General features: G+C 33.5%; 1 protein-coding gene across 2 annotated transcripts in view; it reads left to right on the forward strand.

Moving 5' to 3' along the window:
• Window positions 1-19,206, forward strand: part of ATR (ATR serine/threonine kinase) — a 101,265-nt gene that overhangs the window by 51,301 nt on the left and 30,758 nt on the right. For both annotated transcript variants that reach the window (XM_059920171.1, XM_059920172.1), the window contains exons 25-35: window positions 356-476; window positions 3,760-3,897; window positions 4,732-4,942; window positions 6,976-7,154; window positions 9,002-9,166; window positions 10,228-10,319; window positions 12,742-12,833; window positions 13,070-13,247; window positions 14,430-14,609; window positions 15,050-15,209; window positions 17,160-17,339. In XM_059920171.1, the coding sequence (XP_059776154.1) occupies window positions 356-476; window positions 3,760-3,897; window positions 4,732-4,942; window positions 6,976-7,154; window positions 9,002-9,166; window positions 10,228-10,319; window positions 12,742-12,833; window positions 13,070-13,247; window positions 14,430-14,609; window positions 15,050-15,209; window positions 17,160-17,339 (1,696 nt within the window). The remainder of the gene's footprint in view (window positions 1-355; window positions 477-3,759; window positions 3,898-4,731; window positions 4,943-6,975; window positions 7,155-9,001; window positions 9,167-10,227; window positions 10,320-12,741; window positions 12,834-13,069; window positions 13,248-14,429; window positions 14,610-15,049; window positions 15,210-17,159; window positions 17,340-19,206) is intronic.

A 19,206-nucleotide genomic window follows, 5' to 3' on the forward strand; every position in this document is an offset into this window, starting at 1 on the left:
AGTAGAGAATAGTATATATACCTGGATGGCTTGAACCTCAAAGGAACAGATCTTTCTTGTACAATGATGGGGTTGGAAGGATCTGAAAGGAGCATTGAGGAAGGGAGGAAGCAGACTTAAATCCTTTGAAGTACTTGTGGTGTGCATGAATGACCTACCGCCCTGCCATTAAGAAGGCTTTAGGGAAAGTAGTGTCTTTAGCCAGATTTCAGTAAAGGCAAGGCAGTAGTGGGGTAGTCAGTGAAAGAATTGATGTAGTTTCTTATGCTTTCTTTACTAAAGTTCTAAACAGATGGATATATATATATAAATATATATATATATTTTTTTTAATAAACAATTTTTTAAATTACAGATATAAGAGTTCTCAGAAGTCAACAGATTGGTCTGGAGTAAAGAAACCAATTTACTTAAGTAAATTAGGTAATAACTTTGCAGAATGGTCAGCATCTTGGGCAGGTTATCTTATAACAAAGGTAAGAACTCTGTTCAGAATTTGACTGAACAGAAATTGTAAAGGAAATGAGAACATCTATCTGAATGCATAGTACACACAGTAGGAATTATAATATTTGTGCTGATATAGAAGTTTTTGTAGGAAATGTTTACTACTAGAGAGTAACAATTTCTCTGTTGTTACTAGTAACAGTTTCTGAGTAAGAAGGTAGTTGTTTTATCAAGCAAATTACTATGTTCTTCATGTGTTTGTAAAATGTCTATTATATTATGTCTGTTCATTTTAGCTTGTAAAATAATACTGTTTAAAAGGATATAATGCTTTATCAGACTTTTTTACATAATAAAAAGATTTCTTAGGTAATAAAAAGATAATATTATCCCTTAGTGGCTACTTCTGAAAGAGGATACATTATCTGAACTTCCTCCAAAATAAAAGTAGAGGTTTTTTTGTTTTGTTTTTTTTTCACACACACACACACACACACACTGTATTTTATTTTTACAAGAGATAAATAGACTGACATCAAGCATTGTACATGGATGACCACAACAAAAGCAACAATGATTGCAATTACCAAACATGAAACACACTCATACTATGTCATAATATTGACATTCAGTCCAGTAATCCTCCACTGTAGCAGCTCCTTTACTTTGCAGTGAAAATTGATTTGTATATTCTTTGCCTCTGAGTCCTTGTGGGATTTTTTTTTTTTAATTCAAACAGAAAGTCACAAAAATTATACTCATCCTCATCAGTTCACTCAGTCCCATGTAATTAATTTTTTTTTTCATCTTGATCTTTTGTTAGCACTTTTATGAGTTCATCAGTTTTTCATTAGAGTTCTGAAAATGCTTATTCATTCAGTTCGGCAGTACAGTCAGTTACCAGAAACCTGTACTTGTCAGAGTCTTTGCCATGAATTTCTTGAAGATGAAACCCTTTTATAGGAACATATTTGCAAAAGCATCAGAGTACACCCAGAACTGTCTGTAAATGACAAAAGACTTAAAAATGACCACGGTTAAAGATTTGATGAAAGTTCATAATAATGCAGTTGACAAGAAAATTAGTTATTTCTGAGATATACATTTTAAAGTAATAACTAGGATTATGACTTATAACATTATACCAGAACATATAAGATTTTTAGAAATTTCATGTAATGTCTGAAACATTTATATTAACATATTTCCATACAAATAACCCAATGAAAGTTTAGTATTAGTTGTTTTGTTTGTTTGTTTTTTTATACTGCAGGTTCTTATTAGTCATCAATTTTATACACATCAGTGTATACATGTCAATCCCAATCGCCCAATTCAGCACACCACCATCCCCACCCCACCGCAGTTTTCCCCCCTTGGTGTCCATATGTCTGTTCTCTACATCTGTGTCTCAACTTCTACCCTGCAAACCGGCTCATCTGTACCATTTTTCTAGGTTCCACATACATGCGTTACTATACGATATTTGTTTTTCTCTTTCTGACTTACTTCACTCTGTATGACAGTCTCTAGATCCATCCACGTCTCAACAAATGACTCACGTTCGTTCCTTTTTATGGCTGAGTAATATTCCATTGTATATATGTACCACATCTTCTTTATCCATTCGTCTGTTGATGGGCATTTAGGTTGCTTCCATGACCTGGCTATTGTAAATAGTGCTGCAATGAACATTTGGGTGCATGTGTCTTTTTGAATTACGGTTTTCTCTGGGTATATGCCCAGTAGTGGGATTGCTGGGTCATATGGTAATTCTATTTTTAGTTTTTTAAGGAACCTCCATATTGTTCTCCATAGTGGCTGTATCAATTTACATTCCCACCAACAGTGCAAGAGGGTTCCCTTTTCTCCACACCCTCTCCAGCATTTGTTGTTTGTAGATTTTCTGATGATGCCCATTCTAACTGGTGTGAGGTGATACCTCATTGTAGTTTTGATTTGCATTTCTCTAATAATTAGTGATGTTGAGCATCTTTTCATGTGCTTCATGGCCGTCTGTATGTCTTCTTTGGAGAAATGTCTGTTTAGGTCTTCAGCCCATTTTTGGATTGGGGTGTTTGTTTCTTTAATATTGAGCTGAATGAGCTGTTTATATATTTTGGAGATTAATCCTTTGTCCGTTGAGTCATTTGCAAATATTTTCTCCCATTCTGAGGGTTGTCTTTTCGTCTTGTTTATGGTTTCCTTTGCTGTGCAAAAGCTTTGAAGTTTCATTAGGTCCCATTTGTTTATTTTTGTTTTTATTTCCATTACTCTAGGAGGTGGATCAAAAAAGATCTTGCTGTGATTTATGTCAAAGAGTGTTCTTCCTATGTTTTCCTCTAAGAGTTTTATAGTGTCTGGTATTACATTTAGTTCTCTAATCCATTTTGAGTTTATTTTTGTGTATGGTGTTAAGGAGTGTTCTAATTTCATTCTTTTACATGTAGCTGTCCAGTTTTCCCAGTACCACTTATTGAAGAGACTGTCTTTTCTCCATTGTATATCTTTGCCTCCTTTGTCATAGATTTGTTGACCATAGGTGTGTGGGTTTATCTCTGGGCTTTCTGTCTTGTTCCATTGATCTATGTTTCTGTTTTTGTGCCAGTACCATATTGTCTTGATTACTGTAGCTTTGTAGTATAGTCTGAAGTCAGGGAGTCTGATTCCTCCAGCTCCGTTTTTTTCCCTCAAGACTGCTTTGGCTATTCAGGGTCTTTTGTGTCTCCATACAAATTTTAAGATGATTTGTTCTAGCTCCGTAAAAAATGCCATTGGTAATTTGATAGGGATTGCATTGAATCTGTAGATTGCTTTGGGTAGTATAGTCATTTTCACAATGTTGATTCTTCCAATCCAAGAACATGGTATATCTCTCCATCTGTTTGTATCATCTTTATGATCTTGTACTTAATGTGCTGGCTCAGAGAATACCTTCTGGTTACTTTCCTCACCTATGTGCTCAAGGAATAAATATACTAAATTTAATGTTAGCTAAGTAAAATATACTATATTTAGGGAAGTTAATCTGTAACAAAACGTGATTCATTTTAAAATGAACTGTAAGGGGAAAAGACCATTTTTGCTGAGATAGTTGGCAGCCCAGGTAGCTACATTGCCTGTAGGGGTCTCAGCAGTTCAGGCACTTGACCAGAGGGATGGTGATCTGAAATCCTCCCCGCTTTGAGTGCCTTTCTCCATAGAATACCCACTCTGCAATGTTAAATTAGCTCACATGTTGTTTTTTGGCATTAATCAAAAGAATAAAATGAATAAAACTACTTACTCTCTCTAAACCATTGGAGTTTATAGGTGCGGCATGATCTTGCCAGTAAAATCTTCACCTGCTGTAGCATTATGATGAAGCATGATTTCAAGGTGACCATCTATCTTCTTCCACATATTCTAGTGTATGTTTTGTTGGGTTGTAATCAAGAAGATCAGCAGGAGGTAAGATATATCATTTTATTTGGTTTCTGTTTGTCCAAACATTTATGCAATGTAATTAGTATTAAAAAGGCTACATATTAGTAGGAAATGTAGATCAAGGTATGCTATAATATGTAAGTACATATGAAAACGCTTACAAAATCCTTTTTTTATACTTTTATTTATCAAAGAGTTGTATAATGCTTAGTTCATATCCTTTACCTATTTGTGGCTGTGTATGTGTGTGTCCTTTTTAAATAATTGGTGGGCGTTTGATATGTATTCTGGATACCAGTTTGTGCCAGTCATATCTCACAGAAATTTTTCCAGTTAGTGGTTTTATTTTTAAACTTCGTTTATATCTTTTGCCATGCAGAAATTTTAAATATAAATGCCAAATTTATAAATCTTTTATAACTTTTTAATTTAAACCTTTTATGTGATGCCTTCTCTTAGCCAATGTCATGAACATATTTTCCTACATTTTTTTGATCCTTTTGTTTCTACATGCCCTTCAATTACTCTGAAATTGATTTTTACAGATACTGTGAGGTATTGTTTAAAGTTTTATTTTCTACTAGTTAACAAGTAGTTTCGTGATCATTTATTGAATAATCTAGAAGAATTTTTTAATATTTTTATATTTGCTCTCGTGACTCTTTTACAGTATATTTTCTTTTCAGGGAAACATTTTATTGGCTTAATTATAGATGAGAAAAATGATTTATTTTTAATCTATGATGGATTTTTTTTCTTTTGAAAATTATTACCTTAAAATGGTTAGTCTTATATGTCAGGTAATAGTAAAATGATATTATGCAGACATATTATTCACCATAAAATGGTTCTTCTTAGGTTTATGCAGAAATTATGGCAGTTCTAAAGCATGACGATCAGCATACCATAAGTACCCAAGACAGTGCATCTGATCTGTGTCAGCTCAGTACACAGACTGTGTTCTCCATGCTTGACCATCTCACACAGTGGGCAAGGCACAAATTTCAGGCACTGAAAGCTGAAAAATTTCCACAAGGCAAATCAAACAGAGATAAGGTGGACTCCATGAGTAAGTCATAAGTTCTGTATACTTCCTTCTCTTAATTATTAACCAGTTAGCTCCTTTCTGTATCAGTTCTGTAATTTAAGCATTAGCTTTTAAAAGACCTATGTTTTCTTGCATCCCTTTTTTTTCCCCCTTAAGATGGCCTTTTTACTGAGAAAGAGCAGTGAATTTATAGTTAGAAAACCTTCTTACTGTCACTTCCTTAAGCAAAACACATACCTAATTTTTCTTTGCATAAAATAGGGTTGATTTTATCTCCCTTAGAAGATTGAGGATTAATTGGGATGGTGATGATATAAATCATTGTGTGTATATATATGAATAGTGAAGTGTTCTTTATACTTTTTCACTTATAAGATACTCTTTGCAGTCTTTTTCACACTTAAGTTTTAAATTTCCAAGAGTTTACTTTCATTCATTTCATGGACTATTTTTTTTTCTTTTTTTAATTCATCTTATTCTTCTTATTCTTCTTTTCCCTTTCTCTGGTAGTGTTTGGTATCCAGCAGGCTCTCCAAATATGCTTAATATATGTTACTATACTGTACCCTGCTACACCTACTATCGTGCTATTTTTTTCCCTGTGATATTACAACTCCCACAAAGGTGACTAAAAGAGGAATCTCATTAGAGTTTAAAATGACACTTGCCCCTATGATACAAGCACTTGGTGAGAAGAATTATATTCATCAGACATTAATAGATACTCTTAATGTCTTTGAACTTTTGTGGTTTTCATTCTTGCAGCAAGTGGGTAAAGTATATGATACTTCTGCTTCTTGTATACTTTAGCTGTTTTAGTGGGATCACATGATTTTCCCCCAAAGCTTCGAGGCTAATTGGAAAAACTGACTAAGACCCTTAAAGAGGCCTTCACTTACACCAAGTTCTCAGTTTGTGAGCATCTCCCTCTTGTTGTTCCTGTATCTGTGGAAGCACATACATTCCTGTTGTTAATTAAGCACAACAGTTTGTTATTTTTCTAAGATTTTTTGAACTTGCCAATAATTATGTTTAGGGGAATGTTTTTCTCTGCAATAAGATTAATTATTGATATATTTTACATTATTTCAACAATTAAATGTCTCTGTTTCTGCATGTGAAAATGATAACCAAAAAACCAAACGCGGACTCCGTTATTACCATTTCTTACTAACATAGTAATGAAAATTCTAGCTTTTAAGAGTAACATTTGTAATGTTTCAAAAGTACAATACTTTAACATTTCTCATAATTTGAAATGATTTACAAATTTTGATGGAAGTAAAGAATTTATTTTAAATATAATTTCTTTTAAATTTACTATCTTGATTATGAAATTTATTTGTTTCCTGTTTTCTACATGCTGCTATGAGTCATTATTAAAATTTATAAGTTTTAAATAAGAATTCTTAAACTGGATAGTCCAGAAGTTTCTCAGTTAGGTCTTTTCTTAGACTCTTTAAAAAAATTACCATTTTAAAGTATTTGTGATTTTACTTGAAAGGTACTTTTACTTTTTATTTCCATTGTATTAGTTAATATTGTATATATAGCAACACAGGAAAAAAATAGATTGTTATCAAAGAATTCTAAACTTTAAAATTAAAAAGAAAGATATTTCTATAATTCTGCTTTTTCCCTACTAATAGCTATACTTTATCAGTGTTTTTATAGTTATTAATAATAAATAACTCATCTTTGTATCTTTTGTATCATCTTTATATCTCCTCAACATTTAATATAAATTTACATTTAATTGTCACAACAACATTGTAAGTAAGGCAAGACAGATAGTAATATTTCCCTTTTATAGATGAGGAAACAGAAGCTCAAATAAGTTAAATGACTGTTCAAGGCAAGATAAGTCATAATGGTGCTGTTGGAGCAGGAGTCTTCTGAGCAATCTTCTTGTTGGTAGTTACATTCTAAATAAGATACCCTAATACATTTAGATTAATTTATTTCATGAAATAAATAAATTGAAATTTAAGTGGATACTTTTAAAATTTCATCTTCTCAGTCTTTAATTACTCAATTATCTTTTTATAATCTAGTACCTACTGTGGATTATGAAGACTATCAGAGTGTAACTCGTTTTCTAGACCTCATACCTCAGGATACTCTGGCAGTAGCGTCCTTTCGCTCCAAAGCATACACACGAGCTGTAATGCACTTTGAATCATTTATTACAGAAAAGAAGCAAAATATTCAAGAGCATCTTGGATTTTTACAGGTTTGATATTCATATAGTGAACTTAATAATGACATTTAATATTGCCAGTCTTTTATGTTTAGATTGTTCATTTTATTGGTTTAGATGATAATCCTATGACTGTGTAGGGAAGAAAAGAAAGTAAGGGCCAGTGGGCCTAATACGATGGATTAAATAAGGGGTCAAGATTGTTGGGCTTCTTTTCAGGTCAAAAAGCAGAGTGTGGTGAGAGAACTGGAAAATGAGTAGCTTGTAGTCTTTGGGTGATTAGCCCTCTCCTGTCTTTTTCTTCCTTGTCTAGCTCTGAGTCTCTTGTTCATTGTTAAAGTCATTCCTTTACAAGGATGTTCAGCTCTCTCATCTTTCTCCCTCTGTGTTGTATTCACTTTGTAAGACTCCAGTCCTGGATAAACTCACCCATCTGCTTTCCCAGTGTCTGCATGTAAGCAGCTGAACATCACTGGAGAAAAATCACACAATGGATTTTTAACTGGTTTTCCTTTCAATTCATAATCTCAAACATCAGTGGGACTCTTTAACGCTGCCTTCAGTCATTCTGTTTCTCTAGTAAAGACTACTTTCTCACTCTTCAGGATGACTATTTCTTACCTTCTCTTCATTTCTCTGCTTCCACCTTACTTACTCTCAACGGATGATCTTGCTTCATTGTTCATTAGGAAAGTAGAAGCCAGATGTCTACCAAATCCGAAAATACATTGGCTTCTGTACCATATTCTCTTTCTTAGCTTCTCTTGTTCCTAAGGAAGGATCCCTTCCTGCCAAAATTCAGTTCTTCTGCTTTTGTTCTTGATTTCAATCCTTCAGATATTCCTGCTTTCTCCAATATCATTAATTTTTCTTTCTCAACCAGAGTACATAGAGCATATAGACATGCTCTGGTGTTGCCTATCTTAAGTTTTTATAATTCCCTTGATCTTACAGTATCTTCTTCAGATACTTCCCATCTTTCTGTTTCCTTTCACAGTCGGTTTTTAAAAGAATTGCCCATCTTCTCTGTATTCCTTCTTTACTTCCCATTTACTCTTTGCCCATTCCAACAAGAGTTCTTTCTCCATTACACTGACTCTACTCTTGCTAAGAAAATTGGTGGCCTCCATGTTACCAAATCCAATAAATGCTTCCCGGTCCTCATTTTCTTAACCTCATGGCATCATTTGACCACTTCTTTATTAAGGTATTTTCTTTTCTCTCACAACTTCTGGGATACCACATTCTCCAGGTTTCTTCAAACTACTCTGGTTTCTCCTCTCAGTTTCATTTGTTAGTTCTTCCTTGTCTATAAATATACAAGTACTCTGATGTCCTTCCCCAGTCCTCTTTTCTTCTCTCCCTCTATTCATTTCCTAAATCATTTCATCCTTTCCCCTGCCATCTTTGTGCTAATTGCTCCCAAATTTTTATCTTCAGCCTGAATATTTCCTTTGAACCCAGATTTAGTGTCTTGTGTTTCTTGAAAGCATCTCAATATGAATATATTAAAATGCTTGTTTAAAATGTTTTTAAGTTTTAAAATGCAATAAAATACTTATAAACTATACTCAACAGAATTTATTATATATTGGATTTTTAAAAGAGTTCAGGACTTTGAGGTTCTTTACAGCTCTCATTATCAATAACAGTTACTAGTATAAATTTGTATTTAAGTGGAATATGAGCATATTTAAGTGGAACAGAATGCCTGGAAATAAGTTTGCAGTTTCACTGTGAATCTATCTTGAAACAAATACACATTGTTGCTTTGAGAAAATAATTCTTATATTTTTTTTTACATAAACTGGTGGCTTTATAGTTTTATTTCCAGTTGTGTTTTTTTCCTCCCTTGATTGTTTTTTAATGATTGAACAAAGAAATTGTATGCTGCTATGCATGAACCAGATGGAGTGGCTGGAGTAAGCGCAATTCGAAAGGCAGAACCATCTCTAAAAGAACAGATCCTTGAACATGAAAGCATCGGCTTACTGAGGGATGCCACTGCTTGTTATGACAGGGCTATTCAGTTAGAACCAGACCAGGTAAGAGATAAATGAAAGGCAATGTAACAAAAAGAACTCTGAACTAGGAACTTTGGAAACCTTAATTTCAATACTGTCTCTACCAGTGTCACAGTGTGTCTGGAAAATATTTAACCATCTCTGAACTTGAGTTTCCTGATTGATAAAAATAGAGACATGCTAGAGGATCTCAGAGATCCCTTCCAATACCAAATTTCTGTGACCTTACTAATCTCCCAAATAAATGAGATTTACTGTGAAGTATACTTACATTAAACTCTATGTTCCATTACTCTAAAATTGATATGATTTTAGTTTGCTATTAAAAGTATAAGACTTGCATCAATTTTTAATAATAATAGTGATTCTTTACCGCCTAAGAAACTTTTTCAGATTACACATGCCCCTATCACCATCTGGGAATCTCTGAAATGGTCCCTTAGAATCACTGAGCTACAGTTGCTAACAGGGGGACGTTGCATATCTCATGTATGTTGGAACAGGAAAGGGGTTTAGAATCACTGATTTATAATCTTGGCTTAGATCCTCTCTCATCTCAGGGTATTCCTTTTTGTCATAATTGACGTTCATTTTCTCAGAAGTTCAGTGTATAGGACCTTTATTTTTCACAGGCTTGTTTTCAATTTTAAAGAATATTTCACAATGCTATCTAACTTTTCAGTTACTAAAGCCCAAAATCGATATTAATAATATTGTGACGTTTGAGTTTTAATTTTTACATGAGAAATTATATGACAAATAATCTTTAAACAAAGTATTAAGGAGTACTTGTTACTTTTATATTTGATCTGAACCAAAAATCAGACCATATCTGGAAAAGATAATAAATGCAATCTGAGATTTTTTGTAGGTTGTCTCCATTAAAAAAAAAAAAATTCAGATGTGTTTAGGACATCGGTAGAGGGCTCTGCCATATAGCCAAGCAAGTCAGTTGTTAAACTAAGAAAGGTAGGCTCAGTGAGGTAAATAGCATTTTTTAATGAATATCAGTTAAACACTTTTTAGTTCCTAAGATGTATTTGAAGTAACAGTTGCTATTTTAAATACTTTTAAATTTCCAGATCATTCACTATCATGGCGTAGTGAAGTCCATGTTAGGTCTTGGTCAGCTGTCTACTGTAATCACTCAGGTGAATGGAGTGCATGCTAACAGGTAATGTTTTTTAAAAGAATGATTTTCTTTTGTTGTTGGTTTGGAATGGGAAATGTTTAATTAATTGGGTTGAAGTAATGTTTACTAAAGTAATGAAATCTTTTTTGTTTTCATGGTGTTGGAGATAAACACCAAAAAATAATTTTTCCTACTGTCTCTTAAGTCAATCTAGCACTTAACAGCTTATCTTCTATGCAAAGAGTCATCCTTGAATTAAATTTGCTTTATGACAGAAACCTGCAAGACTTCACCTACTATTGGTGAAGCTCATATTAGTATTTCCAGAAGATATCTAAGCTCTGCCTACATTATCAGCACCAGTTATTTTCTGTGCTGGGGAGAGGGGAACTTTGTGACTGAACTAAGGAATACCACTCTAGAATGTGTGGGTTGATTTTCTCCTAAAAGACTAATAAAAATGAAAGCAGCCTTCCTTTCCTAAAGAAAATGCGTTTCTTATAGCAAACCAAATGATACCCCCCAAAAAAGAACTTACATGTGGCAGAGATTAAGACATGCATGGTTCTTCTAGTTTAGAGAATTACTAGGGAGGTTGGTTGTGCCCTTGAAGCTGCCTTGCTCTGCAAGCTAAAAGCCTTACTCCTTAATGTATTTACCAGACCCCAATTGACTTTTCTGGACAGAGAGATCTGGTCAAAAGGGATGGGATCTTAGTTTGCCAAAGAGCACAGGCCACTGGTTTTAGTTAGTTCGCGCTGAAAACAGCTCTTCTAAGTACAGTTTCTATAAATTCCAAACTGTGATTTTAAAGACCACTGTTCTACAGTGTCTGGGAGTAGAGAATGGTTAGTGGATTTACGAAACGACGAAAGAAGCTTTACAGAAGCAAGGAAAGATTCGTTATATGTTTTAGATATGTTTCTCCAGATTAATTGAGAGACCTTATGAATAAAGGGGTTGCAGAAATTTGGGAAAGTTTGTTTTGGCTCAAGCCGAGGTGTCATGTTTCCTTATGATGCACACTGCACAGTCTTCTCTTTGGATCTGGGATACATAGAGCCTCCTGATCGTTGGATTGTGAAAAGGCAAGTTTCAATATTCAATCAAGGATACTGTATCATTGAAGCAAATGGTCATTGAGGGGACGAGTTTTCCTTGGGGAGAATATTTGCATTTAAACAAATATTTCTCCAAAATTATTGACTGTGCTTAACCTACACAATCATTTTTTTAATACATTTATGGAAGTAAGTTCTCACAGCCTGATCCTCATTGCCATTTGGTACTTCTTGGTGTGATATATCCCCTCTGGAGAGCAACTCCTGCTAATTCTACTCAGATTTGTATCCTAAAATTTTGATACTTTGGCATCGAGTGATAAGCTAGTGAAGTTATTCAGAGTTGGACTTTTGAAAATTATATTTCTATTGTATTTCTTTTAGCTTTGTTCTAAATTGTTCTTGGTGGTATTTAGACATTAGAGAATATTCGATATTTATGCTACTACTTTAGTTTTTTTTAATTGACTCATTTGTTATGTTTTATGTGTTTTTACTACAGAAAGAACAAGGAGGGCTTTTAAGGGCATTGATCCCAGCCTCCCTGAGTCTGTTACCTTATTTATAGTATGTGTACCTTTGGTATTATTAGGTAATTAAATAGAAAAATGTGCCTAGCTGAGGGTCTAGCATATAGCAGGTATTCAAATGATATGATTTAATAAAGAAGAAACATGGCGAAGTATAGCTTCTTCTATACAGTCATGATCTAAACATCACTAGCCATCTTAGTGTCACATAAGTAGGATACTTAGAAAAAATAATTACCTATATAATGCTGCTTTTAAAAACCCCAATTTTAAAGTAACTGAAAATAATTTAAGAATAGTTATGTATTTTAGGTAGCTAATTTTGTATCATTTGTCATACTGTTGAAACATAATTTGTAACATTGTTATGCCTTTATTATTGAGTGTCCTATGTACCCCAGTGCTCAACCTACCCCACCAGCTTCTATGTTTTTTGTCTTAAATTTAATTCAAAATACCAAGTTATTAGAATTGCTTACCTCTGAACGCGTGTATGTTCAGTTGGCTCTTTTTTCTCCTTGCTCTTTGTTCAAGTTAAGCGTGCAGCTCATTTTACAACTGCTCTTTGTAATTATCCAGGCATTAATTCTGCTCTTATGTATGGCAAATTTGTCCAAAAAAACGGCATTTTTAAATGGCTGTATCAGAAGTAATTATTGAAAAAAATGTTTTGGGGGACTGGAAACATTAAAATTTGGGGGATTGTTTTGGATAGAGAGAATTCTTTTGTACCCACATACAAAATACAATACAATACAAATACAATGAATAGAGCAATAAATAACTACAATAAATAGAGTATCTAAACCAATGAAAATATCTCTAAATGCCACTTTAAATAAATGTTTAAGTGGTACGGGTTTCTTTTAACAGGTCTGAATGGACAGATGAATTAAACACATACAGAGTGGAAGCAGCTTGGAAATTGTCACAGTGGGATTTGGTAGAAAACTATTTGGCAGCAGGTAAAATTACTTCTTAAAATATAAGCAGTTTTAATACGCCATAAATATTTAGACTTAAGTAGCTAAGCAACATTGGTAATTATTCTCTCAGCTTGTTTTATGATTGCCTTGTTTAAGTTCAAAGTGGAATGAAACCATCTGTTCCAGATTTCTGTTGACCATTTTATCAAATGAAATAAAGCTTGTTCTGGGATCCAGCTATCATGGCATGCCTTGACTCTTCATTTGTTTTTCAGATGGGAAATCTACAACATGGAGTGTCAGACTGGGACAGTTATTATTATCAGCTAAAAAAAAAGATATCACAGCTTTTTATGACACATTGAAACTAGTGAGAGCAGAACAAATTGTACCTCTTTCAGCTGCAAGCTTTGAAAGAGGCTCTTACCAACGAGGATATGAATATATTGTGAGGTATTTTGAGGTTTCCATTTTTATATTCCTGGTCTGTTGGTGTCATATGACAGGCTTGGAATTTTGTGCTTGCTAAATAAGTGATAGTGTGTTTGGTGTTACGCAGAGCTCACAAAATGGCTCTTTTCATTTTTTTACCTCACAATCACCCTATCTATAGTTTTTAAAAAATGTTCTAACATACATCCTTTTAATTAGAAAGGCAATTATGAGACTTCTAAAAAATAGCAAAAATATCTTACATTTGTCTTATTGTAATGTCATAGTTTATTTTCTATATAACCTAAATAACTAGACGTCTACTCTGCCTGGCACATTGGTGCTCAGTACTTGTTGGTTCCCTTTGCTGTTTCTCTTTGAGAAATGCATTTGACATTTTCCACTCCCCCTCAAATGTAGGTATTACATTACTCACAAGTAATATTAATATTACAAGTAATATTAATTTTTAGAGAGAAGGAAGAAAATGATGGAAAACGTTTTAGGTCTGTTAATTTACCTGAAGAAAAGAATAAAATATATGTTGTAATTGAACAACAGTAAATTAAAAAGAAAAATATGCTATTTTTTAAATTATATTTTGTATCAGCCCCTTTGGTAACAGCTTAATGAAACCAGAGATTGGACCACTGGGATTAATTCAGTTCTGTAGCTACTCAACTGCATGCTTGAACACTGGGTTATAGACATGGGAAAAAGCTAATTTGAATGTATCACAAATGTTTCCATCAGCCTTAGGGAAAAAAAAAACAATTAAAATTGCATTCATTTCACAATTTTTTACTGGCATCTACTATGCCAGGTCCTCTTACAATAGCACCAGCAATATATACAAATATTTACATTGATTTATATTTTCTTTCATCTTTATACAGGTGGTAAAGTCTGACTTTCATACATTTGAATTTAGTTTTATATACCCTTCTCCAATTTAATTAGAGGGGTCTAGGGATCATAGCAAAGTGCTAACTATTCAAATCAACATAAATTAGTGTTTATACCCAATTTGAAAAGTTATAAATGTTACTGTTTATATACCAAGAATATATATTCGTTAAAGTTCTTCCAAAGAAAACTGCACATTTCATATTCTTCATGGTTAATTTAAAGTACATGCTTTATATATCAGATTAATATGGTTGACTATGATAACATATTAACATAGGCTCTATCTGTCTTCAGATTGCACATGTTGTGTGAGTTGGAGCATAGCGTCAAACCACTTTTTCACCAGTCTCCAGGTGAAAGTGCTCAAGAAGATTCACTAAATTGGGTAGCTCGACTGGAAATGACCCAGAATTCCTACAGAGCAAAGGAGCCCATACTGGCTCTCCGGAGAGCTTTATTAAGCCTCAACAAAAGGTTTTACACACTTTTTTTTGCATGTCAGTTATTGTGAATTTAGTATTATATTTGCATATTACTTGGGAATATTTATCTTTCCTAATTTTCTCTCTGAATCTGTATTTTTCTATTGTCAATTGTCAAGTCTACACTATATAGTTGAAATGAGCCTAGAACTTAAAAATTACTTTTATGTGCAATATATCATTTTTTTAATGTTGAAAACGTATCTGGGGGAGGTACAGATATAAGTCAATTGTAAGGTCTTCATAGGCTTGTAATTGATAACAATGGAGAACTCTAAGAAAATTAAAATTAGTTTTTTAACAAATAAGTATTCTTTGATTCCTTTGAAAAGATATATTGAGAAGGGTCCATGTTGGGAAGAGATATTTTAATTAAGCTGTTGAATATACTTAAAAATGCTCTTTCCCCACCATTTTGTCACATTCCTTTAGACCAGATTACAAGGAAATGGTTGGAGAATGCTGGCTACAGAGTGCCAGAGTAGCTCGAAAGGCTGGTCACCACCAGACAGCCTACAATGCTCTCCTTAATGCTGGAGAATCACGACTTGCTGAACTGTATGTGGAAAGGGCAAAGTGGCTGTGGTCCAAGGTAATGGCCAAGGGGACGTCATCGTATGTATTTCCATCATAGGTACTTCCTACAGAGGCATGACAGAGATTAGATCCGTAATCTAAATTCAGAACCTTCTTTTTCTGTCACCTTTCTGCATCATTTATCTACCATCATCTGGAAGAAACTTCCTTCTATCCTGAAGTCCCCAAATATTTTCCCGTTTCAAGACTGAAAGTGCAGTTCTTTCTGTTTTCATCTGTCTTCCATTTTTTTCTTGAGGGAAATGACCAATTTTTACTTTGTTTTTACCTTCTCTCTATATATATACATACATGAGTGCACTCAAGAAATGTTTAGGTGAACATAACACTGTCCTTATTACATTCTTGGCAGATAATTAGTTTTGTGTAGACTTGTCACTGTTGCTGTAAAGATCCACTTCTAATCTAGCCTGTCAGAAAGGGCTTAGCTTCAGAACAAACGTCCTCAGCAATCCTCAGATTAAAGCTACAGTTATAAGAAGGGGGCTTTTAAAATATACAAACTCCTTGAAAAACTCATGCCGCAGATTTAAAGGACTCTTACTTTCATATCTCCTCATGCTTGCCACCAGTCTAGAATTAGTAGTAGGCATAGCATGTTCTGAAATTGACAGTTAGCAACTAGAGTTGGTGCCATCTGTGATTAAACCAACTTTTATGGTGGCTAAGAAAAGACAGGGGAGGAGATGTTTCCTGGATGGGAGATGAAGGTAATAATTCAGCCTGCATTAGTCAGGTCATTTTCAGAGCTAGTGCTAGAACATGTATGTATTGTAATACCTTAAATTCAGTATGCTCAAAATGCAATTCATCAGTAAAATTCACTGTCTGTTTCTCCTCCCATATTCCTTATTTTTCTGAGTAGGACTCTATCACATCCTCTCATTTATGACAGTAATCTGGGCATCATCTTGAACTTCTTCCTCTCCCTCACTTTCCACATCAAGTTGGAGACTAAATTGACCGTAGAAATATCTTTTGAATCCTCTCCCTCTTATTTATCTTTGCTGCTTTCCTTCATGCCCTTAGCATTTACACCCTCTGGCAATATTAACAATTTTTTTTGAGGTCTCACCATTTCTTGGTGTTCATTACTGCAGTCTGTCATCTTCCTAAAATGCACACTGAATCATGTCACTCCCCCAGTTAAAATCCTTCAAAGTATTCTTCATGGCTTTAGGATTAAGTCAGAGCTCTAGAAAGTACACAAGGCCCTTTCTCATCGAGTCTCAGCCTACCTCTTCAGGTTCAGTTGTCACAAACCCTTTAGTCTTCACAAATCCTTTAGTCTTCACAAACCCTTTATCTCACAAACCCTTTAATCTTCAGCTAAAACCAGACTACTTGCCTTTTTCTCAATTAAAGTTATTATTCCTTCTACCAAGAGTGTCCTTCACTGAATTCATTGCCAGGAAAATTTCTACTCATTTTTTAAGACCTAATTTAGATTTTCCTCATGTGATTACTTTGCCTGACCACTGGTCAACTCCATTTTCCTATATCTTCAGGTAGATTTAGCAGACTGTCTTCTCTTTCCTACATAATAGGCATGTATATTCTTCTGTTAATAACACTTAGCACATTGTGTTGTTGTTTTATAGTTTATTTCCTCACTTGACTGTGAACTTTCTTAAGCCAGAGATTTTGACATATTTATGTTTGTTTATCCCTAATCATCTACATATATCTTCAGTTCCCTGCACTTTGACTGACTGTAAAAAACAAGTGAATGAATGAATGTAGGAGTTCTATATGAAATGAAGCAATGATTCCTTTTTAGGATTTTACTTTCATAGGAGGAAAATGAGAGGTGAACATGAAATTACAAATAGATTTATACATAAAATATCTTATGAACTTTAAATTCTAACAATTTTATTTGCTTTTCAGAAAATGGAAATATGTTCTTAAATTAAAAGGCTTGTTGTTGCCTTTTTTCTTTCAGGGTGATGTTCACCAGGCACTAATTGTTCTTCAGAAGGGTGTTGAGTTATGTTTTCCTGAAAATAAAACCCCAACCGAAAGTAAGAACATGTTAATCCATGGTCGAGCTATGCTACTAGTGGGCCGTTTTATGGAAGAAACAGCTAACTTTGAAAGCAATGCAGTTATGAAAAAATATAAGGTAAGTGAATGTATAATGCAATTTCAGTTAGAAACTCACTTTTTTTGTTGTTTTTGAAAATAGATAAAATTATTTTAAAGTCCATATGGGAAGAGCACATGTATAAAAATAGCCAGGAAGCTTTTTTGACTTTTTAGTGAATATAGAACGTAAGTATATAGTTGGAGGAATTATCACAAAATAAATATAGTCATGAAACCACCACCCATGTCAAGAAGTAGAATGTTATTAATGCTCTAGAACTCACCCTTTCATCCTCCTTCCCAAAGTTAACCACAGCCTGGCCTGAAAATTTTTGAACAAACACAGTGTATACCTTCCTTACTAGGTATTAAGCCTTACATAGATGGTGTTAGAAAAGAGATACTTCTCAGTAACCCATGGGTCAAAGAAAAAATTGCAATGGAAATTAAAAAACTAAATGGAAGTTAAAAAACTTAATGGAAATTAAAATTACTTTGAACTGAATGATAATAAAAATATGACATAGCAAAACTTGGATTCAGCTAAAGCCATTCTTACAGGGAATTTGAAATATTATTTACATATGTTAGAAGAAAATAAAGGCTCAAAATTAATAAGCTAAGAATCCATCTCAAGGAGTTAGAAAAGGAACTGAAAAAAAATTAAAAACATAGAATATAGAAGATACAAAATAATAAAATAAGAATGGATGGCTGGGGAAAGGTGGTTACTAGACTTATCATGGTGATCATTTTATAGTGTATGCAAATGTCAAATCATTATGTAGTACACCTGAAACTAACATGATATTGTACGTCAGCTTTTATTTTTTACTTAAAAAATTAAAAAATGTATTTTTTAATAAATATTTTTAAAAAGAATGTAAAGGTAAGCGCTAGATTACAAGATATTTGCAATACATAATGATGAGGTTTATATCCAGAATATAATAAGAACTCTTAAAAGTCAATAAGAAAAATACAGACAACTCAATTTTAAAATTGAATAGAAGACTTAACAGAAGGATATATATAAATGACCCAAAAAAAGCAAAAAGAAAATATGTTCACTGTAGTAGACAGGAATAGATGCAAATTTAAAAAGTATTATGATGAAACTAATACAATATTATAAATCAACTGCCATTCAGTTTAAAGAAAAGTATTATGAGCTAACACTATATACCTACAAGAATGGTTAAAATTTAAAAGATTGATATTTTCAAGTGTTAGCAAGGCTATAGAGCATTTAGACGCTCATACAGTGCTGCTGGAAGTATAAGTTATTACAATCATTTTGGAAAACAGTTTGGTGTTTTCTCCTAAAGGTGATAATACTGTGACAGCCACTTTACCAATGCTCAACACGTCTCCGTAGAACATATACAAAAATGTTTATACCAACGTTATTTGTAGATTTTAAACTGGAAGTAGAAATGTCAGTCAATTATAGAATGGATAAACGAATTATAACATATCCCTATAATGGAATACTGTATGTATAGCAATGAAAACCAACAAACCAAAGTTACATCCAACAACTTGAATGGTTCTCCCAAACTTAATGTTGAATAAAAAAAGTCATATGAAAAAATCATACATGTAGTATGATTCCATTTATATAAAGTTCAGAAATGAGCAAAACAAAATTATTGTATCAGAAATGGAGATAGTGGTTGTTTTTAGTCCATTTGCACTGCTATAATAAACATACCATATACTGGGTAGCTTAAGCAACGTTTATTTCTCACAGTTCTGGAGGCTGGGAAGTCCAGAATTAAGGTGCTAGCAGATTCAGTCTGGTGAGGGCCTGCTTACATAGACAGCCATCTTCTCCTTATAATCTCACATGGCAGAAGAGGCAAGGGAGGTCCCTGGGGCCTCTTTTATAAGGGCACTAATCT

The sequence above is a fragment of the Balaenoptera ricei genome, chromosome 4, assembly GCF_028023285.1.
Source record: "Balaenoptera ricei isolate mBalRic1 chromosome 4, mBalRic1.hap2, whole genome shotgun sequence".
Classification (NCBI taxonomy): Eukaryota; Metazoa; Chordata; class Mammalia; order Artiodactyla; family Balaenopteridae; genus Balaenoptera; species Balaenoptera ricei.